Raw genomic sequence first — 23,185 nt, forward strand, 5'->3', positions numbered from 1 at the left:
TTGGAAATTTTTTCATTGAGAGAGCAAAAATAAACAAAACATCTGACCATATTGTGTGAAATGTCAGTTACTCATGATTAATTTCTTGTTTATAGAACTCTTGTATAAAAGCAATATCACACTCAGACACTGTAGCAGGTTTTCCTCACATAATAACTCAGAATAACTCCCACACAGTGACACAGTGACAGATCTTCTTCATCTTATGAGCTGAGTTATGAACAGAAACTGTTATCTACTTAGTAGAGTTTGGATTAGTTATACTTTTTTAAAAAAATTAAAAATTCAATTCAGTTCAATTCATTTTTATTTGTATAGCGCTTTTTACAAAGGTCATTGTCTCAAAGCAGCTTTACACAAACAAAAGTAAAGTGAAGTGTGTGTGTGTGCCGTCTCTGATGAGCAAGCAGGGCGACGGTGGCAAGGAAAAACTCCCTGAGATGGTGATAGGAAGAAACCTTGAGAGGAACCAGGCTCAACAGAGAACCCATCCTCATATGGGTTTACACTGTAGTGTGCGTGTGTGTGTGTACAATGTGTGTTGGTGTAGTCCATGGAAAACAGCTGAAGCGTTTTCGTGGCAGTGTGAAGCATTGCCGGTGGACAGGTCCAGAGTGAAGGGGGGGGAGGTCTGGATCACCGGCAGCTCAGGAGTGATGCTCATCTGGTCCAGAGCGTAGGGGGGTCTGGATCACCGGCAGCTCAGGAGTGTAGCTCGAGTTATGTTAGATAAATATTGATGTTTTATTAATTAGAACCAAGGCAATTTTACAGTTCAAATAAACAATATGTGCAGCCATGCTGATTTGACATTACCCCATAAACGGGGAAGGAACTGGTAGCTGAGAAGACTACCCCAAGTTGACAAACCGAAATTAAAAGTTGAGGAGGCATTTTTGGTGGCTTTTACTGGCTGTAGGCAGCGAATTAAAAGTCGCAAAAGAATAGTATTACTGCATACTGGAGAACCTCCAGACAGGAGGGACATAACTCCAAACGGGAAGGACATAACTCCAAACAGGAAGGACATAACTCCAAACGGGAAGGACATAACTCCAAATGGGAGGGAAATAATTCCAAATGGGAGGGACATAAGTTCAAACAGGAGGAACCTGACTCCAAATGGGATCTATGAGTACTTTGTTGTTAAGATATATATATTCACACAATATTTTTGTAAAAAGTCGTAGAGAAAGTGTTTAATGTGTATGTTTAATGTAATGTTTGTGCTACCATTTAACAATGAACATTGTGCTGAGATGTGTTTGGGAAACTCAGGGCTGATTATGAAATTTTTGGCCTGTCAGTTAATTAGGTCAGTTAGTGCATTTTAGTGTAGCCAGTCCACCTACTGTATGTTTTTGGGGAGGTGGGAAGAAATTGTGGAAACCAGATGAAACCCATATGGACATGGGGAGAACCATTGCTGGGACAGTAACCCGAGGATGCTGGAAGTGTGAAGTACCAATGCTACCTGCTATGACACCCAAAATTCCTATTTAAAAACATTGATGTTGATGACAATACAGTAACCTAAATAAGAAATTCAAATTCAAGGTACTGTGGCATATTGTTACAGAGAAACAAATGTGTTTCCCACAGCTCATAGAATTGCCTCTGCTTGCAGCTGGTGAAGGAAATGAAGTATCTTGGGTTCTTATTCACAACTGATGGAAAAACAGACCACGAGATTGACAAATGGATCATGTGATCAGGTGAGCAAGATCAGTGTTACAATCACTGCACTGGACTGTGGTGCTGAAGCAGGAGCTCAGATTGTGGATGAAGCTCACTGTATACTAGTCAATCTACATCCCTATCCTCACTAACGATGTGAGCTGTGGGTAGTGCCCAAAAAAATACCATTGTAATTACAGGAGGGGGAAATGAGGTTCCTCCACAGGCTTGCTCTGTGATAGGGTGAGGAACTCAACAATCCAGTAGAGCTTCAGAGTAGAGCCGCTGCTCCTCTAAATTGAAAGGAGCCAGTTAACGTGTTTGGAGCAACATATTAGGATGGCCCCCCTGGTTGGTTCCTGAGAGAGCTGTATGAAGGCACATCCCACTGAACGGAGATCCTGGAGCAGACTCAGGACCCACTGAAGAGATTGTATCTCACAGTTGACTTGGGAACAGTGCAACACACACAGACACACACACACACACACAATTGGAACTGTATTTGAACATTTCACTATTAAACTCACTCTTTGGTTGTTTATTTTGGCTGTCTGTGTTGGCCCTCCCGATAAAATGCTGTGCCAGTGTTGACCCAACATTTTTCTATAAATAAACTTGGTACAACTATGTATTACATATTATCATCTAGAATCAGATATGTCTATTTATAATTGTCCATTTTACTGTACATGTATTTGTATAAGTATTTGAATCTGTGTGTATATTTGTACATTTTACTGTGCAGTTATTGGTGTGACTATTTAAATGTGTGTGTATAATTGTGCATTTTACTGTGTATGTATTTGTATCTATTTGAATCTGTATGTATATTTGTACATTTTACTGTACAGTTGCTTGTGTTACTATTTCAGTCTGTGTGTATAATTATGCATTTTACTGTACATGTATTTGTGTGTGTATCTGAGTCTGTGTGTAAAATTGTGAATTTTACTGTAGTTATTTGTGTGACTATTTGAGCCTGTAAGTATATTTGCAAATGTAACTGTACAGTTACTTGTGTCTTTTTGAGCCTGTGTGTATAATTGTGAATTTTACTGTACATGTATTTGTGTGACTATTTGTATCTGTGTGTATACTGGTACATTGTACTGTACAGTATGTGTGACTATTAGAGTTTCTGTGTATAAATGAAACCTTTACTGTACAGTTATTTGTATGACTATCTGAGTCTGTGTGTATAATTGTGACTGTTACTGTACAGTTATTTGTGTGAATATTTGAGCCTGTAACTATAATTGTGAACGTTACTGTACAGTTTTTTTGTGACAATTTGAGTTTCTGTGTATAACTGAGACCTTTACTGTACAGTTATTTGTGTGACTTTTTGAGTCTGTGTATAATTGTGACTGTTACTGTACAGTTTTTTGTGACAATTTGAGTTTCTGTGTATAACTGAAACCTTTACTGTACAGTTATTTGTATGACTATCTGAGTCTGTGTGTATAACTGAAACCTTTACTGTACAGTTTTTTGTGACTATTTGAGTCTGTGTATAACTTAAACCCTTACTGTACAGTTATTTGTATGACTATCTGAGTCTGTGCGTATAACTGAAACCTTTACTGTACAGTTTTTTGTGACTATTTGAGTCTGTGTATAACTGAAACCTTTACTGTACAGTTATTTGTGACTATCTGAGTCTGTGTGTATAACTGAAACCTTTACTGTACAGTTTTTTGTGACTATCTGAGTCTGTGTGTATAACTGAAACCTTTACTGTACAGTTATTTGTGTGACTATTTGAGTTTGTGTATAATAGTAAATGTTACTGTATAGTTACTTGTGTGAATACTTGTGCATTTTCTATGTTTTGTATGTCTAGTACCCTTCTGATCAGAGCAGCCTGCCGTCAGTACAGCCCAATCTCATTAAACCTCGTGCGCGAGTGTGAAATATCGCGATAGTCCCCACTCATCCTCACTACGTAATGTGCCGTGCTGCTTATGGCGGCGCTGGTGACAGTGCTGAAAGCTGTTGGGGTGAGTTTTTTCCGTGTTTCTTTGTTTAATGTCAGAATTTACGTAAAACAACATGAAAATGAAAGGCAAAACATTGTCTATGCGTGAGTTTAGGGTGGTGTGCTGCTGTGTTTCGAGTATGTGTATTGTTTTCGCGCAGGAGGGAAGGCCTGGGGTGGGGGCAGCGCTCTTCACCATATGATTCGCTGTAGCTCTCTGGCGTTTTAGCTACATACTTTGATAAACAACAGGCGCGATAGCTTTTAGCGCGGTGTAGCTTTTGTTGTCTAAGGCGTCTCCGGGTTTCAAATTGACAGATTGGTTACATTTTTATTAACTGATAGCGTGTTGTTGTTCTAAATGGCTTTGACGAACCAACCAGTGTGGTGTACCAACGTGGCTGGCTAACTGGCGATGTATGCTAAGCAAGGCGGTTTATTTAGCTAGTTATCAATAGCTAGCTAAGTTAGCCAGCTAGGTAGCTAAGATAACGGTGCGCGCGAGCACATTTGCAAGTAGTAACATTAGTCAGTTTCTTTGTTCGTCGGCTGACATTTTCCTCGAAGTAAATAAATAAATAAAAAGGTTTGTTAACCACACGAGGCACACACACGTGTCATGTGTTGTTTGGACACGCAGCTGCATTGTGTAGCTGTAGCTGTAGCTAGCGCACTGAACAGTGTGTGTGTATAGCTAGCTAGTTAGCTAATTGCGTATGTACATCTTTATATTAAACGAAGCAGCATTTTTGCATAATAGACACAATTTAAAACAATGTGAAATCGAGGAACAATTTGTACATTCTCAAACAAACTCCTCCTTTTGTACCTTCATCCCCTCTTTCTCTCTGTCTACCAAAGAAAAGCAAAAAGATGTGAGGAAAATACAAGCAAGAAATGTGTTAAAGTTTAAAAATTATTTTGTAAACAGTCAGGGTCGAGGCAACAGCCAGATCAGTAGCTTACAAGCAATGCGAAATGATTATTAATAGATATTAAAAGACAAAGAAGATGTGTATCACACGGTTTTTTTTTTTCCTCTAGTGCTTCCATCTGATATTGCCAGTGTCAGATTTCTGTATCTTTCAAATAAATATCATGAGCCATCTTCCTCTGGCAGCACCACAAGATTGTGTGGCTGATTTACTGAAATGTTTTACTGTATGACATTTGAGGCTGAATCCCAGCTTGTCAGTCTGTTAAATGAAAGCACATCTGTCACTTTTTTTTTTTTATTTAAACTAGGCAGGTCAGTGATCATGAAGAATTGCGCCAAATGTTAATGTCAAATTGGCACAAAATGAACCCAGTGTAAGAAAGTGAAAGATTAATCCCCACTTCCCCAAACACGTCTTTCGTAATATGTTTGCGTAAGCCGTGCATGAAGCTGACTGTGACTGGTTGTTACACATGAGGCCCAGACTGATTCATTGCAAGATGGATGAATATGAAGAGTGGCAATCTTCTTCCTGTCGTCGTGGAAATTATGATGGAGCTACCTGAAGTACTGGAGGGCACGTGTGATGGCCAGTACGAAACCACAGAGAGTATGCGAGCTTGAAAGCTTGCGAAGACGGTTTTGGCGTACAGCTTTCTGCATTAAATATCTGCCTTCCTGTTATAACTCTGCGCAGGCGACACATAACTGTCCACAGACGACCTTAATATGTCTGAAGCTGGTTAGCTAATAATAGTCCTGAAATGTCTTTAGATAAAATAAACTAATTTGCATTATTGCAGGTGTGGCAGGCTTATGGTCTGTAATTCATGCAGCCATTAGCTGCTGCACCAAAGGACTGAGACACGTTAGGCTTGTCTGCTTGCTTCGGATCAATATCTTTTGTCATGTTTGATTTCCTTTGTACGTCCTGGAGAGCTTTCCTATGTGTGACAGATTCATCATTCAGCAGCAAAGAAAAAGCCTGTTCCTTGCTAAATTTGTGTGTGTCAGTTCCGTAGAAGTGAGCATTACACAGGCTGCTCCTTTCTTAGAAAGAGCAAGTGGTGTCTAAAAACGTTTTAGTGGTGCTAGAAGTAAGGTCAGGCTGAAAGTGGCACTGGAATATACAGAGGCACAGCTGGCATGCACTGCTTTTGGCCTCTCCGGTCACAGCTTCAGAGCACATGCTGTACAACACATTGGAAACTCATTTCCTGGGAACTGTGCTCTGTTCATATATTGAATGTCTTTCCTGTATTACTTGGTAGTGTATCTTAATCACAGTTTATTATTTGTGATCTCTTCTAAAGCGAAGGCACTGAGTATGGCCTCTTTGAAGGAAAGTATGCTTTAAAGTTTGGACTGTTGATGTGCTCATTTTTATGAAGGTCCCACTGCTCCCTAAGATAGAACCTGACCCATTTGCAAAACATGGCGTAACTCCACAACAAGCTTATTGCAACACACAGTGACTCAGTGGTGGCAGATGAGTGGGAAAAACACAGCAGGGTCAATCCCTGATTGGTCCAAGCCTTATCTGTGATCTTGCAGTTATCTAGCTATGCTAATATGATTGAGCCACTGTTCCTAGCTACCTTATTCTACTGTTGGCTTTACGCTAACGATGTCAGTAAGTCTGTAGCCCTATTCGGATTGGATTAGTTTATCAACGGGATGCCTGTAATAATTTTTTTTACGTGTCTCCTCAGTGATAAAACTCTCACATCAGAACAGCAATAAAATTGCCACAGGAGGAGTTTCTAGTGGGTTGTATTTTCTATGAACCGGGATGTTTGCATCACATGGTCATGGGATCAAACAATGGCGTCCAAGCAGTTGAAGAGTCACTGGAGCAGAGAAGAGATCTTATCAGTTTGGGGTGGACCAAGGTTCCAGCAACAATTTTGAAAATAGAGTAAAACAATCACTAAGTATATGAGAAGCTTTTTGTTTTGGTGACTCAGGAGGTATTTAATACCTGGGGGAGGGTCACTGATGATGTGCATACTATGAGACTGAATGTGGAAAATAGCAGCAGTCAGCTACCCCCCCAGGAGAAAAACAGTGACATGGCTGATCTGGTTGGAAATAAAATCACAGAGGAGCACCTGTAAAATAGGAAACTACCGCAGGACCCCATATAAATTTAATCTTGTCCCGATGGGCCTTAACACTGACGTATACACTAACTGTTCACTTTATTAGGAACACCTACACGTTCATGCTGTTATTAAATCAGCCAGTCATGCGGCAGCAGCACAATGCATAAAATCATACAGATACAGGTCAAGAGCTTCAGTTAATGTTCATATGAAAAGTCAGAATGGGGAAAAATTGTGATCTCTATGATTTTAACTGTGGCATGGTTGTTGGTGCCAGATGGACTGGTTTGAGTATTTCAGAAATCTTCTGGGATTCTTCACACACAGCAGTCTCAAGTTTACACAGAATGGTGTGGAAAAACAGAAAAACACTGAGTGAGCAGCAGTTCTGTGGGTGAAAGTGCCTTGTTGATAAAAGAGGTTGGAGGAAAATGGCCAGATTTTGGATATAGTATAGGATATAGCTGCCAGGAAGGATATAGTAACTCAAATAATCACTCTTTACAACCGTGGTGAGCAGAAAAGCATCTCAGCATGCACAACGCATCAAACCTTGAGGTGAATGGGTTACAACAGCAGAAGACCATATCAGGTTCCACTCTTTTCAGCCATGAACAGGAATCTGAGGCCATCATGGGCACAGACTCACCCAAACTGGAGAGTTGAAGATTAGGGGAAAAAAAAATCACCTGGTCTTTTTCCAGTTTCCCCATTCTAGTCTTTGATGTGAGCATTAACTGAAGCTCTTGATCTGCATCTGCATGATTTTATACATTGTGCTGCTGCCACATGATTGGCTGATTAGATAACTGCATGAATGTGCAGGTATTCCTAATAAAGTGGATGGTGAGTGTAAATGATGAGGTGGGTAAGAAATAGGGCTGGGTGAGATGGTGTTATAGATATCATGATAAAATGTGTCGCGGTACTCTTTTCTGAGATCTTCGATATTATACTTTTTTAAATGCTTTTTTCAAGAATTACAAATTAAGTGGAATTAAATGGAAGCAGCTGATTGTTAAAAAAACCTAACTTTTAAAATTGAACATTTGTTTGCAGATTTTCAGTTTCAGAATGTAGTTTTTGCGAACAACTGCTTAACAGTTCTTTCGATTTTACAGTTTGAATGCAGCATTTCTGGTTTCCCGGCAGTTCATTGGCTGAATTGTATATCCTGATGGTTATTATGTATCGTACGAATATATTGAATATCCTGATGTGATTTTTGGCGCATTGCTCACTGTTAGTTAGAAGTGAGCGTGGCTGCTTTATATCAACACAGGGTTGACATTAGTGAGCTAAACAAAGAGAATTTGGTGCTCAGCTGCTTCTGTGGTTGTGGGTGTTTAATGTTGAAAGGTTGTGAACCACTTAAACACAATACAGGCCCAAATCTCTATTGCATCATGGATCCAGACTGTCCTCAAACCCCAGAGACAGCCCACGTTTTTACTCTCTCCCTTCGATTATAACGCACTCTTTGGCAGACAAGCAGTTTATTAACCGAATAAACTGGCAGTACTGGGTGTAGATGTGATTACAGCTAGAAATGCCACAATATCATTTTCTTTTCCAATACTGATACCTGTTCAACATTTCTTTAAAAACTACCAAGTTTTAAAATGTATTTATTTGTTTAAAAAGCATTAAGTGCTTCACTTAAAAATACAGGAAACAATACATGGCTTAAAAACATGACCACAGTTTTTTTTTCCCTCCAACCCAAACTCTTCCATTCAAGTTAATTGCATTGCAAATATAAATGATAAAATATCCCAAGTAAATATTTCCAGTTCAGTTGCTTTAATGTGAAGTGTTTCTATACAGCTATGATAGCATCTCCCACCCATTTGCTTTGCTGAATAGCTCACTGCTGATGGTTTTTAATGTTACACCACGTGGCTATTGTTGTTATCGTGTGACCTACTTTAACCTGCTTTATGGTGCTGCGCTACAAGCAATTCACTGATATTTGTTACAGGATCAGATTGGAAATATTTCCCGTTATCCGATCCACCGTTTTTTTTCTTTTTTTTGGCTGATATCGATCCGGGTATCGGATTGGTGCCATCTCAAATTACAGCTCATTAATTTTGTATTGATTTACTCTTTAATCATACATGAGAATGTGAGGCACATACAGTAAGAGTGATAATATTTTAAAGATCAGTTTTGAAAAGATTACTTGGAATAAATACAAGGGAAGTTGGGAATCTGTCTTCAACCCCAAGTTCAGCATATCAACATAGCTGCACGCCATACAGTTACACTTGTCTACTTTTAAGTGACATTATAATAGTATTTGCTTTAGATTAATCAACATAGACACATTAGTTGATTAAATCTCTGACATTGACTGTACAGTTCACTGTTTAGAGAAAGTAAATACATTATACAAGGATCACTCGGATCATTAATTTTAGCTAGCTAGCTTGTGGCCAACAATTTAGTTTGGCTGTGTGTGTGTAATTGGAAATTTAACATTGATTACCTAGTATTAATCATTTGTTTAGCCAGACTGGATTTTTCTTTTTTCTTTTCACTGTTTGGGTCATTTTAAAATTCACTCTCATTAAGTTTCCGTCTTTCTGTATTTTGCCTTCTGTAAGTGCACTTAACGTTCATATAGAGTGAGTAATATGAGTTCAATTAGTACAACATCTAGGGTCATTGGTTATAGGGGAGGATAATGGGCAAGAAATTGTGGCATTATGTTTTATCCAATGGGTGTCTATTACATTAGAAAACGAATCAAGATGGCAACTATTTATTTATTTATTTATTTATTTATTTATTTAGTGCAGTTCTTTAATCAGGCAGAAAACTGAACCATATTACAACCTCGCCCATGGTAGTTACGTGAACTCTAATGTAACTATAGCTAGGTTTTTGCATTTAGAAATCAGATTGTTCGGATTGAACTGTCATTTATAATTAAAGCTTCATTTATATGTATTGGAGTGCCAAATGCCCATCCTGAACAATCTACTAATAAGGAGCAGGAACGACCCTGAAACCATAGACTTTTTTTGATTGCAACACGATCCACAAGTAAACTTGTCGGGCTAAGCTACTGTGTGACTCAAAATTCCATGAAACTGTTTGTGTAATGTTAAGAGGCTTGTCCGAGAAGCCAACTGCAGTTGTCCAGTTGAATTAAAGCAAGCTTGAGATTGCCCTGCTGTTCCATAAATACACATGTATCTCGAGGTATGTGTCGAGACTTGTTGATCCACCGGACTGGGTGCAGTTCAGTCAGCTGCCTTTGCCACATGTGCACAGTGGCAGCTGAAGAAACTGTATTTTAGGCCTATGAGCCTGTGGGCAAAGAACTTGGAGTTTCAGTCAGACATGAGTCTCAGATGTGTTGTATCCTGTCAGGGAAGCATTCTTCAGATGTGTACACAGTAGGGGTGTTCAATATGTATCACCTACGATAATATCTTGTTTTAACGATGCGTGAGCTGATGATATTGAATGTCACCTACTTTGCAAAAAAAATAATTAAAAAAAAAAAAAAAGCCTTGAGTCCACGTTTTCACTGCATGATGTAGCTTATTAGAATACAGTGTGCAAGTTAAGCTAGCATAGCTGCCTATAAATGCATGCCTGAAGTTAAAAATGAGTGAACAAACAGCACCAGGAGACAAAATACAAACACCACCAGCCTCGCAATCTACGTCACTAGATTTAATTGCTTGGTGTGGGTTATCACTCGCATGGAGGTGGTTTGTTGTTGTAAAGACGGATGTTTGCTCAAAAGACGTCAGTCTGCAAACTATCTCGGAAATCGGTTGTCATTAAAGACAGGCTCGACAGCTAACTTGTTTCACCATCTGTGAGCTAACCACCACACAGAATATGAAGAATATGAAAAGCTTTGGGAGTCAGCTGTCCACGACACGCATAAACCGACCAGGTGACCAGCACAAGAATACTCTCAGCAAACTTTAGCAGAATCATTCTGCAAAAAAAGTGCTTTACGACAAGAAAAGCAACAGATAGCAAGACTTAACAAACCCTGTCACCAGTTACATCACACAAGACATGGTGCCAATTCACGTGGTTGAGAGAGATGGTTTCCTTCAGTTTTAAGTAAATAAATACGAGCTCTTCCTTAAAAATGTTGTTTCCATTAAAATCATTAGTAAGCAACAATTAATATCCTATTAACAAGAATGAGCTAGAACAATACAAGACTATTACAAACACGTTTTTGAAGGATGCAAAATATCGTCTCATTATTATCAACGAAACCTCAGAAAATATTGGTCTTTTTAAATTTTTTTGACAATATTGCACACCCCTAGTACAAAGCTGAACAAATGATAAATACATTAGCTAGGCTACCAGGCAATAAAAGCTCCAGTGTGCTGCCCAGTCTCGTGTATGGGTCACCTGGAGTCCCATTGGCTAGGCTGAAAAAGTTGTATCTAACGTAATGTAACAACGTATGGCAAGCTAAGAGTCACGAACAGCAGAGGTTTTTCATTCAGCACACATGTTTGTGGCCTCGACAAATAGTTGAAATGTTGGCCAATGACTTGATAACTGTGGTGTTCTGGCTAGCATCATTATTTTCAGTCCGTCATCTGTGCGTGCTAAGTAATCCATATAGTAAAAATGGCTCTGCCATCAACTAGATTGTGCTTCAGCTGGTGTGTGTGTAGTGAGCAAGCGGTGAGATTCTGCATGTGCTATAGCTATAGCATTGAGGTGCATCACACTTCAGTGAAGTGCATTACATTTAAATGTAGCTACATGCAAAATGAGAATTTTTGGAGGTCCCCCATCCCCCCCTTTCTGGTTGGTGAACCTATTTGTCCTCTAGGCAATTGTGAATAAGCAATTTTTAAATTTTCTTTTTCTAAAAACACACTCTTGTGCATGATATTTAATGTTTTATGCTGGATGTCCTTACATAGTATCAAGGGGTAAACAAATCTTATTAAATTCATTAGTCAGCCCGGCGGGTAAGTGAAAGCTCCGGTGTGCTTGCCTTATCCCCTGTTCTGAGCTACGAAAGCAGCATCTAACACAACTTAACTTGAAATTATGAAGAGCAAATGATCTGTGTTAATTATAGATAACTGTATTAGACTATAGATAATAAGTGAGTTTTGTGAATCCTCAGCAGGAGATGGCTTTATGTAGCCGTAGTCTTCGTCCTCTCCTGATAGCGTCTCTGCGGGTGAAGAATATGTTGTATGGAAAGATTTATCGGAGTCAGGCAGGCAGAAGTGAAGAAAGTTTAGCCATAGCATATATGATTTTTTTTGACACCTTGTTACAGAGATAAGGGAGACACCTGATTATGTAGAGTTTTCTGCCCTTTTTTGACTAAAGCTGCTAAACCCGAATTAAATTTACCCAGCTGAAAATCCAGTTGGGATCTCAATGGGAAAAGGTGTGAAGAAAAATGCATTTGTTTATTTATCATGTTCACTTTTTGGTAACTTTATTTGGGTGAACTTTCAACCCATGTATTCATGAACCAATGGAAAACAAGATGGGACTTTTGCTCTTTTGCTGGTTAAAAAAAAAGTGCAGAAGCTGTTAATAAATAGTGGTCGCACTGGACTTTTGCCTTGCTGTTTTTTTGCTGTTGCTTGGCACACATCTGCCAGAAACATCAGTTATTTTCTTGAACAGCAAGTTACTTTTATTGCAGGTAGCACAGAATGCTAATCCAGCATTGCAGCAAAAGCATTATGGATACATAAGGGTCATCACATGGTTGTTTCGTGTTGTATTTCATCTTTTGAGTTAAAAGATTCGAACACAGTCATTGGAGGCCATTTCTGACTGCGCTGAAGTGTCGGTTTTGTTTAATAAGTTGGATCCCTATTTTAGGAAAACTTACTGTGCTTGTATTAAGACGTAAAAAGCCACATTTTTCTAATTTTCCTCCTGTATTGTTTCTCAAGCCGACGTATTTCCACTTGGAGTAACAAAACTGATTTGCCCTTTATTTTAATTAGGCTATTTCTGTGTTAAACAGCTCACATTAAAACTACACTTTGGCGTATAGAGGTTTAATCCCATGTGCCTTGGCTTAATCGTTGGAAAAAATGGCCCTCCCTGGAGGTTTAAGGACAATGTTTAATCTTTGTGTCTCTTTTCTTTCTCTCTACACAGTATGAAGTGAAAAAGAACTGACTTTTGTACCATCTGAAACTCCTACTTCAAGTTCAGATCAATCGGAAGAAACAAATCAAGGAAAAAAACGAAGAACACGCCTGAAAACGACCCAATGACGCACCAGTTTTGAAGAAAAGCCTAGACCGAACTTCAACCCCAACGACCAAACTAAGCAACCAAAGAAATATAAAGACGGCTACGCCTGACGCAACCGACCATCAACGTTAACCGCAAAGACGATTTGTGATCTGAGACAAGAAGTTTGTGCCTACTCAACAGCTTTGACAAAGCACACGTCCCAACGCTGCTCCAAGCCCTCCTTATCCTCCCCGCACTTCCACTCCACTGGGGTGCGGAGTGGGCTGCTGTCTGCTAGTTTAACTTTCTTTCTCTTCCTGTTATTTCGCGCTGTTCATCTTGTCCCAACCAGTGTTCTCACACCTGCATTTGCCTTGTTTCTTTATTTCTTTTGTCCTTTTTTCTTCTTATTTTTTTGGAAGCTTTTTTTCAAATTAGAACGTGTTCCAGACATCCGAGGAAAACAAAAGTGTGCGTGTACTTAAGAACAAAGAGATTAAATCTTTGGCTCAGTGTTAAGTGTGACGTCAAAACACCATATCAAGCCATCTAAGCAAGGTGGGTACCTCTGTTCTCAATTTTTATATTTTTCACTTTCATTCACTTTTGTGTAAATAATAAATCACGTTAGTGGACAGTGATCAGCAGAGTGCTTTGTGAATGAATATTATTTTTCCAGTGTTATTCCTTTTATATAATCTTTTATATTCTACAATGGTTTATTAGATAAACCGTCAGTAGAAATGGTATCTTTCAGTGAGACGGAATTACTGAACAGTGATCATTCTTTATATTCTTTGAGTTATATTGTATTTTGTGCTTTCATATTCTTTTATGTTTAACCTTTTTTAAGTGAATATATTGTCATTTAAAATTTGATACCAGATTCATTTTACATATTTGGCTAATTTCCTTCTGGTTTTGTCCATTATTGATGTCAGTGACACTTAACCCAATGGCGAAAGTTAACATGTGCCATTGGAGATACTGTAGAAACTTGAGAATATGCTTTGCGTCAGAACTGAATTTAACATGGAATATAATCTAGATTAGGTTAAAAAAGCACATATTTCCCATGTTATAAGCTCAAATATAGTTGCAATTATTTAACTATTTAAGATACCAGTTGCCGTTGATGCCCTTCTGTTTCATAGCATTCCAGTTTTCTGAAATTGGTGCTCTGCCAAACTTTATGAACATGGCACATTATTGGGTTCAAATAATACTAAACAAGAATTTAGTCATATCTCTTCCCTACTTCCCCTCTTGCCCATCTTTGCCCCCAAACCTTAAATATCTTCCCAGTGGACTACTTTTGGTTACTCTTTCTTTTCCTCCTCCTCTTTTTCTTTTATCACGCTACTACTCCCTCCCTTTCACATTTGCAGAGATGTCATCTTATCCAAAAACAGAGAAGGAAAAAAAGAATTTGGAAAAAAAAAGTCTGCAAAGATAAATAAATTGAAGGCCAAAATGTCATATAGAAGTCAAGGCTAATTGAGGTGTGGTAAATTTGACCAGGGTTGTATGGGAGAATAATGGGCAGTCCCTGGAAAGGCTTTGTAGAGTTTACCTTGCCTGCGTCGCCTCCTGCTGCATTTGTTAGCGCTGAGCTGAGCAGCACCTCTACTGTCGGCCTCAGCCTGTCTCCATATGGCAGATCCGTAAGTGCCGCCCGTCTGCCTTTCACCCCACCGTCCTTCCTCCCTTCCTCTTCAGCTCGTCTTTCCATCCACACCCTACTTTCACTTTTCTCCGCTCTGTCCAGTTTAACCTTCTCATAACCCCATTACCCAGCCTCCAGGCTCAGAGACTAGCTTCGGCTCAGAGACGGTCCGAGAGGTGGCAGGCAAGGCCAGGGACATTGTCTTGCTTACCTTGTTAGCATTTTTTTCTTTCTAGTGCTCAGGGGTTCAAGAAAGCAGGTTACTAATTACCATCAACTTTTAAGATTGGAATAATGTTTTTCTTGTGGTTGCATTATTTCTTTGAGATAAGATGATACATGCCAGATTGTGGTAATTTCAAACAGGCTAATTCAGTTCATCACACACACACACACACACACACACACACACACACACACCTGAGAACTTGACATGCTCTGCTTTGGCTGGAAAGGGCTGATATATTGATACTCAGCCCTGATAAGCAGGTCAGTGACTTGCTAATGAGAATGATACAGAAGCCAGCAGAAGCCATTAACATTGTGTGCAATGTAATAAACATGCACAGATTAATTTAATGTAGCTATGTGATGCTGAAACTGGGTCAGAATATCATGTTTAGACTAGATTATCACTACTTTATTTGTGCCTAATTTGCTTTAAGTTTTTGAATTAATACATTTGAGCCCATGTGTTGTTTTTGAATGAGGTCGTTATTTTTTTTAACCTGTCATAATTTGACCTATATGAAAAACATTTTTAAAATTATGCCGTGAATAGAAATGGCGATATGTCGCGTATCTCTATGCTAATAGTTAAATTACAAATGTGTCTATCCAGAATTGTCACCCTTCATGAAATGAGCAAACGTTTAGATAAAAAAAAAAAAAAAAAGTGATGCTGTAATGCATACTGTAAGTGCTATTTTGAGCTAAAAAAAATACTGTGACATTGTGTAGTTCTATTTAAACATGTAAAAATCCCTATTTTTTTCCACCTAATTCGGTCTGCATTACCAGCCTCCTGGAGCTAGCAGTCTCCTATCGCACTACACCTACCAGCCAGGGAGGGTGAAGGCTAACATGGTTTCACAAATGCTGCATCACAGGGCAACATAACACTATCTGCCCTCCCACTAGTATCACTGTGATTGATGAGAGAGAGAGTAGGCCATCCCTTCTTCATCGAGATGGCCAGTTTTGCTCCCCTGGGTCCCAGCCATGGATGACTGTGACATTGGGATTCGAATTTGCGATCTCCCTTTGATAGGGTGAACGCTTTCCTGTTGTGGTAGCCATATCACATATTTTTTTTTTAAAATAAGTAGTGCCTTTTTTTTCCCTACAAAACACTGCCTTTAAAATTTCAGCACCCTTATAAATATTTTGTAACCGCTACTCTAGGGAGAATTACAGCACTGAGGCTCTTCCTGTAATGTCTAAGACTGCAGACACTTGGAGAGGGATGCTGGTCCACTCCTTGTTGCAGAACATTTCAGACTGTTGTATATTCTCAGGTTTGTGCATGTGGACCTCCCTCTTCAATTCCGACCTTCTCAGTAGGGCTCAGATCCTGACGCTTGAGGGAGTCATCGCACGACATTGATTTTATGTTTCTTTAACCAGTCCTGTGTTGATATGGAAGACTACTTGGCTCATCTTTATGTTAAAAGCTCTGTTTATGGCTGAGTTTAAACCTTCTGGCAGAGGCAACCTGGTTTTGGGCTGAAATATCCTGCTACTTGGTAGATTTCATGATGCCTTCAGTCACAAGAGCCCCTAAACCACCAGCCATAAAACAGCATTCAGAATCCTTCGCCATAGTTTACAGTGGGGTATCGGGTGTTTTTCCATGCTGATGCTGTTCATGACCAAAAAGTTTGATTTTGGTCTCACACAATGTCAGCTAAGTCTGTGGCACTTGAAGTTCAGGTGTTGCTTTTTGTGAGATGCTCTCAGGAAGGGCTTTTTACCTGCAGTGCTTCGAGGCAGCTGCTTATTATGAAAGTGGTGTTTAACAGTTGATTCTGAAACGTGAATACCACAAGAATCAACTCAACTTTGTAAATCTAAAAACTGCTTTTGGGTTCTTTTTTCCGCTATCCTTCTTACACTGTGCAAGTTCAGTGTGCTCATGGGTTCAGTTACAGACAAATTTCTAACTGTTTCAGATATCTAGACTTCATGGCCTCTTTAACTGCTTATGTATATCCATTACCTGATTTGTGCAGGTTAACAACTATCCATATATTTTGTTATCTTCCCCCCATGATAATTAATGGCAAAGAGAATTTTTACTATTTTTTACTATTTATATCCCAGGGAAACAGGGCATGGTTAAAAGAGCAAATGGCAAAAGTTTTCAAGAATTTTTTACATTTTCTTTAAGCGTATCCATTTTGGCACAAATATTTTTGAGAGAAACTACAATTATTTTAAAAATTATTTCTAATGGGAATGGTTTGTTCTAACCAAAGGTAGAGCTTTTATAAACATTACACACAAGTTGACGATTCTTTTTTTTGTGGCTCATTTTTTATGAAGGGTGCCAATAATTATGTAGGGCACTGTACAGCTTTATAGTGGAAACTAAGAACTAATTGTCAGCACAATTAAATTAAAATGTGGATATATTTAATGAAATCAAAGTCTAGGGATTGACTGCATGAAAAATCAAATTGTGCACATTGATTTCATAACCTGGATTACGTAATCATGCACATGGTCTACCATGAAAATGATTTTAGTTTATTTAAATATCTACTGTATATCTATTTTCCCCAGAGACAGATACTTTTCAGACAAATAGTAGCATAATATTGTCATCAGAGAGCTGCAAGATCATTTGCAAAGTTGATGTTCTGGATTAAATGGAGTGAAACTAAGTAAAAATGGAGCAGATTACATATGTATTAATGGTCCCAGCCAAAAAAAAAAAAAAAAAAAAAAAGGTTTTTCTCACTACCAACAAACCCGATCCATCTAACAAGGGCTTGATGATGAGCTAGATCAGTTCATATCACTGAAAACATGTACATGTAATGTTTTTTCACCAAGAAGGGTTGATCATTTATCTTCATCTTTATTAGGGGTCTGCCCATAATGCAGTCTAGACAGCTACCTGCAAAACGGACCACAGCGAGTGCTCACTATGTAGTGCAGCACCTCGCAGCTGAATATCAGCACAAGTTTAATTTGGTTTTATTGATCAGGACATTTTATTTTAAGTCGTATTCTGCGACCCACTGGCCGAGGCTGGTCAGTCTGTGCAGTTTTGTGATGAGCCATTTACCATTGCAATGTTAAGTATTAGCATCTCATCCGGCCTCCTCATCTAACTAATGCATTGTTCTCAATTACACTGATATTATCTAGAACATAATAGCTTGTCAGAGAATTGTAGTTAGTCTTGACTCTGACCATCATTACACAGTTGTGCTTTTATAGTTTTATTTCTTTTTCTGTTTTTCTTTCCAGCTCTTAGTCTTAAAGCCCTGCATGTGTGATAGTTTGCAAATAGATCAGTTCTAGTAATTACATTCCCCCAAGTTCAGCTTTGTGCCTTTCAGGTCAATCAGTTTGTGGTATGGCACCATTTTTGCCATCTTTGGTGGAATTCAAAAAATGTTCCCCTGTGATGGCAAATTATTCATCCAAGATGCTTCAGACCATCCGTGTGTTTGGCATGTGTTTAACTGGTTCTAGATCAGTATCAGTGCCAAGAGCCAATTTCCTTCTGTCAGTTGGCTTGAAATCACATTGCAACAGGTTCTCAGTGAAATACATTGTAATGTATTTGCTATTCAGAGCTCTGGTTTTTTTTTTTTTTTTTTTTTTTTTTTTTTTTTTTTTTTTTTTTTTTTTGCTTTTGTCTTTTAATTGGTAGTGGAAGTATTACTTAACCCCTTTCGACCCCTGTGTTAGTGCCCTTCAGCCATGAGCGCTCCAATAAAGATGGAGAGAGTATATACTGAATCAGCTGCCCCCACTGTCGCTGCTTCTCTCCCCTCCACCTTCAGCCAACCAATTCCCCGCTCTGCCTCCGTCTCTTGCCACACTCCTCGTGCGGCAGGGGGCAAAAAGCAAAAGCGGACTCCATTGTACCAGAGATCTGTAAGTGGGCATGTTGGAGTTTTGCCCCACCAGCTTAACTGATGTGAAACTTGTTTATTGCTAACTGCATGTCCTGAGATTGATTGAGTCTGAGCATTAACCAGTAGTGTAGGCTACTGTTCAAACTGTGTGTTCAAAGTTGAATTTGTTTGGTTTGATTACTAATATGTGCACTTGTGAAAAGGGGAGGGGGGGCAGGGGGATTTGTTAGTTTTTTTTTTTTCCCCCCCTCTTTTTTCAGTATTCAGGATTAACAGAAGCCTAACCCAGGATCATCTATCAAATTTTGAATGATCCTCTTGTTCAGAATGTACAGGCAGACTCCACTGAAACAGTACAGATTATGTACCTCCTCACTGAATGTGCTTCCTACATTAGTAACAGCAGGATTTGCTTTTAACACTTGATCACGGGCAGTTGGACACAAACCTAATTCACATGCCAAACACGCATTGGGGTGGGAAGATTTCATCTCATTCCTGCATCATTTTTCACTTGTGTTTATAAGAAATCCTGTGAGTTTACAATGTAAATATATGTAAATCATTATGAATTTTAAACACCTTTTCCCCATCTATTCCTGTATAGATGAGTTTCGACCCAAGCCTACTGCATAGCAATGGCTTTGCTAACGGCACTGGAGTGGGCCTCCGGGAGACTGGTGTGGTGGAGAAGCTGCTTAGCTCCTACGGCTTTATCCAGTGCTCGGAGAGACAGGCTCGCCTGTTCTTCCACTGCTCCCAGTACAATGGCAACCTGCAGGAGCTCAAGATTGGAGGTAAGAGAGTGGATGTGCTGCACCAGCAAAAGCACTCATTGTTTAGGCAAGTACTTATTTTTATTTGTTATGACCCATTTAAGTTATTGTACAGCTCAGGAGTTCTTTTGACTAGATGTATAGAACACTGGCACTTACATTTGACAGCTCTTGATATTTGGAGAGCACTGGCATAACTTCAGTGTCATTTGAAAGCTTAGTTTAAAATGTAGTGAAAAAATGTGTGCATGGCTCTGTGTGATTTCTGAGACTAGTTGAAAGATAATTCCTTTATCTATCATCACAGCGCAGGGCCTTTGACCTCATATTGGTACCGTTGGCATTTCATACCATTATGTCATGTCTTTCAGATGATGTGGAGTTTGAGGTGTCGTCTGACAAGCGCACAGGCAAACCAATTGCTGTGAAGCTGGTAAAGATCAAGGCCGAAGTCCTGCCCGAAGAACGAATCTCTGGGCAGGTGGGACCAGACTTGCACGCCTCTCCCTTTACTATGCTGCATGGTTATATACATCCAGTTAAGGAACACATTTTCTCTTTTTTTGTCCATGTCTCATCAGTGTCCCTCTTTTTTTTTCTGGCTCATTTTAAACTCACTTGTGAGGCAATGTTTGCAAGCAACAATATCCTTATTTGATAGTACCTATAATACATATTCTGCTGAATAATTGAAGTTAATTCTGGTTCACTCCATTGATTTACCATTGTTTTTGTGGGTTCACAATGGGCTTGAATGTCTGGCGTTTCTATGTGGTGTCAGTGTGTTCTGAGCCAATTGAAATTTTGTTTTAATTATCAATAATTTTTGTGTCCACTTGCATGTTTCATTTAATTATTTGAATAAAAGGCAAGTTGGAGATTGTGTTACTGGTTGTATATATTTCACAAATGCCTTCTCTAAATGTGTATGTGTGTGTGTGTGTGTGTGTGTGTGTGTGTGTGTGTGTGTGTGTGGCATTGTTCAGGTTGTCTCAGCCATCCCCAACCACCTGGATGGAAGGTCTGCTCCTGGCCAGGTCCCCACCGGCAGTGTGTGCTATGAGAGAAACGGGGTATGATAGGCAATTATTTTTCTCTTCAGCTTATTGTAAATTGTAAATCCTTTTAGAAATTCACCTTGGTTCCTTGTGTCTTAGCACCTAAGTTCTGTATTGACCGGGGTGACCATATTAGTATGTTAATATCTTTTTAATTAATATTATTATTATCTGTCTTTTTTGTAAAAATCTTAAGCTTTAACGTTTTCTGTATTTTATTTATTTATTTATTTATTTATTTTTTTAAATTAATTTTTAAGGTTGAATAGATCAGTGATACATCATGTGTATTCAGAATGACCATCACCTTATTTGATCTAATTAACCAATAGATGTTTTGTCTATATATGGGTGTTAGCTGAATAAACCTGGCAACCAAAGCATGACAAATTATTGGAGAAAAGTCTGCTCGATTAGCCATTAATGGTTGGATATTTTTACTACTGTGGTTCTTAAACTGGCTAAGCTAGTGTGATGCCATAGCTAAGCTATAGCATAAATTGTAGATAGGTGCTAACACTGCCAGTGATAGCCTAGAAAAGTTTATGCGATAAAGAAAAACCAATTATATATTAAGGTATGTTGAAATGAAGACCAATTGGCAAATTTGCATTTTCTCTCAGTGTAGCGTATTAATTTATAGTGTAGTGATTTAAATATTATCCCTGAACTGATGAAATATTATCCCTCTATTGATGAGGGGACAGTTCTGCATAAATATTTTACATTAATCGTCTCACAGGAAGTGTTTTATCTCACTTACACCCCTGACGATGTGGAGGGCAACCAACAACTGGAAACAGGAGATAAAGTCAGCTTCTACATGGAGACTAACAAGCAGTAAGTCCTCTCATGTTAACAAAAACACTACACTACACTACACTACAGTACCAGTGTATTTGGGGTTCAGAAGAGCTGGCAGTGGTCTGTGGTTCCTGGTCTCTGGGGAATGAAGAGTGGTGTTTTCCATCTTTCAGCACTGGAGCTGTCAGTGCCCATAACATCATGTTGGTCAAGAAGAAGCCGATGAGGTGCCAGGGGGTGGTGTGTGCCACTAAGGTAAGTGTACATGGGTGTGTGTGTGTGTGTGTGTGTGTGTGTGTGTGTGTGTGTGTGTGTGTGTGTGTGCTCATTTGTGTCTAATATAAACAAAACTGCTCTATAAGAGGTTTGTTTCTGTTCATAGTCACACAGTACAGCCAAGAAATACTTTTGAAATGAAACATTGATGAAATCAAACGTCTTACAAATGTGCATTTGTAGAGTCTGTTCATTTGGTGTTTAGTCTCATTGAAGATATTTTCTCCCCTACAGGATGCATTTGGATTTATTGAGCGAGCGGACGTGGTGAAAGAGATTTTCTTTCACTACAGTGAGTTCAAGGGTGACCTGGAGGCACTGCAGGCTGGAGATGATGTGGAGTTTTCCATTAAGGACCGAAATGTATGTTTTGGCAGAAATGTCACTTAAATAGTTATCTGTCTCCAAATCAGACTATTTGGAACATCTGCACAGCTTTGCTCTGAGTATGCTCTGAACTCTTCCTCCTCATCTCCTTTCAGGGGAAAGAGGTTGCTACGGATGTTCGTCTGCTTCCCCCAGGCACGGTTATATTTGAAGATATCAGTATTGAACAGTTTGAGGGCACGGTCACCAAGGTTATCCCTAAAGTTCCCACCAAGAATCAGGTATATATGCAACCTCTCCTGCTTATCTTGTTTATCATAGAACATTTTCTCAGTTGATATTTGGAGTGACAGCATATATCCTGCCCCGTATAAGGTAAATTTGATGGCCGCTTTGCTGTGTTACAGAATGACCCGTTACCTGGACGAATTTGTGCAAGGATTAATTTCAGCCAAAAGGAGCTTCTGTTCGGGGAGAAAGACACAAAGTCCAAAGTGACACTTTTGGAAGGAGACCATGTCCAGTTCAACATTTCCACTGACCGTCGAGACAAGCTTGAGCGAGCTACAAACATTGATATACTGCCTGACACCTTTCACTTTACTAAGGAGTCTCGTGAAATGGTGAGAAAATAAAGTTTAGAAAAAAAATCAAAAGACTGTGTTTCATTCAAAATGATTACTTTATAAGTGAAATTTTATATATAATGTAAAAAAATCGACTTTCTTATTCTGTCATTCTTACGATCTCTGATTCTCTCTAGGGTGTGATCGCTGCAATGCGTGATGGGTTTGGCTTTATTAAGTGTGTGGACCGTGATGCTCGAATGTTCTTCCACTTTAGTGAGGTTTTGGAGGAGAGCCCACTGCACATTTCAGATGAAGTGGAGTTTACTGTTGTCCCTGTAAGTCATAAGGATGAATTAGCATTTATTTTTATTATATTTTTTTAATTTTATTTATTCATTTTTTTAATCATTCTTAAGGACTTCCTTTCCCATATGTATAATTTTCAATATGGATCCTCTTACAGCTGTGCAGCTTGAATAGTGGTTCATTAGCAGGTTTCTGCTGCATTTTTAAAAACTAAATAAAGCAGGGGAGTAGGAAATATATTTATGTGGATATGAATGACACCTCAACTTCACAACCCAGCAGCCTTGATTATGTATTTTTGTCTGAAAAGTGGTCTCTTACGTAATATGCTGCTTTCTTTACTGACATACAAACATTGTTCTGTAACATTTAATTTTGTGCTGGAAAACT

At 39.0% G+C, this 23,185-nt stretch overlaps 1 protein-coding gene across 8 annotated transcripts in view; it reads left to right on the plus strand.

Annotated features, from left to right (window-relative positions):
- The first annotated feature begins 3,539 nt into the window (after positions 1–3,539).
- csde1 (cold shock domain containing E1, RNA-binding) overlaps positions 3,540–23,185 on the plus strand; it is a 29,802-nt gene continuing 10,156 nt past the window's right edge. For 3 of the 8 annotated variants that reach the window (XM_026928709.3, XM_026928717.3, XM_026928724.3), the window contains exons 1-12: positions 3,540–3,680; positions 12,839–13,477; positions 18,510–18,698; positions 19,287–19,476; positions 19,827–19,993; positions 20,442–20,528; positions 21,256–21,353; positions 21,491–21,572; positions 21,828–21,956; positions 22,076–22,201; positions 22,328–22,543; positions 22,684–22,824. In XM_026928709.3, the coding sequence (XP_026784510.3) occupies positions 18,522–18,698; positions 19,287–19,476; positions 19,827–19,993; positions 20,442–20,528; positions 21,256–21,353; positions 21,491–21,572; positions 21,828–21,956; positions 22,076–22,201; positions 22,328–22,543; positions 22,684–22,824 (1,413 nt within the window). In that variant the 5' untranslated portion in view covers positions 3,540–3,680; positions 12,839–13,477; positions 18,510–18,521. Of the gene's footprint in view, positions 3,681–12,838; positions 13,478–14,465; positions 14,584–18,509; positions 18,699–19,286; positions 19,477–19,826; positions 19,994–20,441; positions 20,529–21,255; positions 21,354–21,490; positions 21,573–21,827; positions 21,957–22,075; positions 22,202–22,327; positions 22,544–22,683; positions 22,825–23,185 lie in introns of those variants that run through there. The other 5 variants (XM_026928730.3, XM_026928737.3, XM_053236511.1 and 2 more) reach the window with 4 other exon arrangements.

The sequence above is a fragment of the Pangasianodon hypophthalmus genome, chromosome 8 (genome assembly GCF_027358585.1).
Source record: "Pangasianodon hypophthalmus isolate fPanHyp1 chromosome 8, fPanHyp1.pri, whole genome shotgun sequence".
Classification (NCBI taxonomy): domain Eukaryota; kingdom Metazoa; phylum Chordata; class Actinopteri; order Siluriformes; family Pangasiidae; genus Pangasianodon; species Pangasianodon hypophthalmus.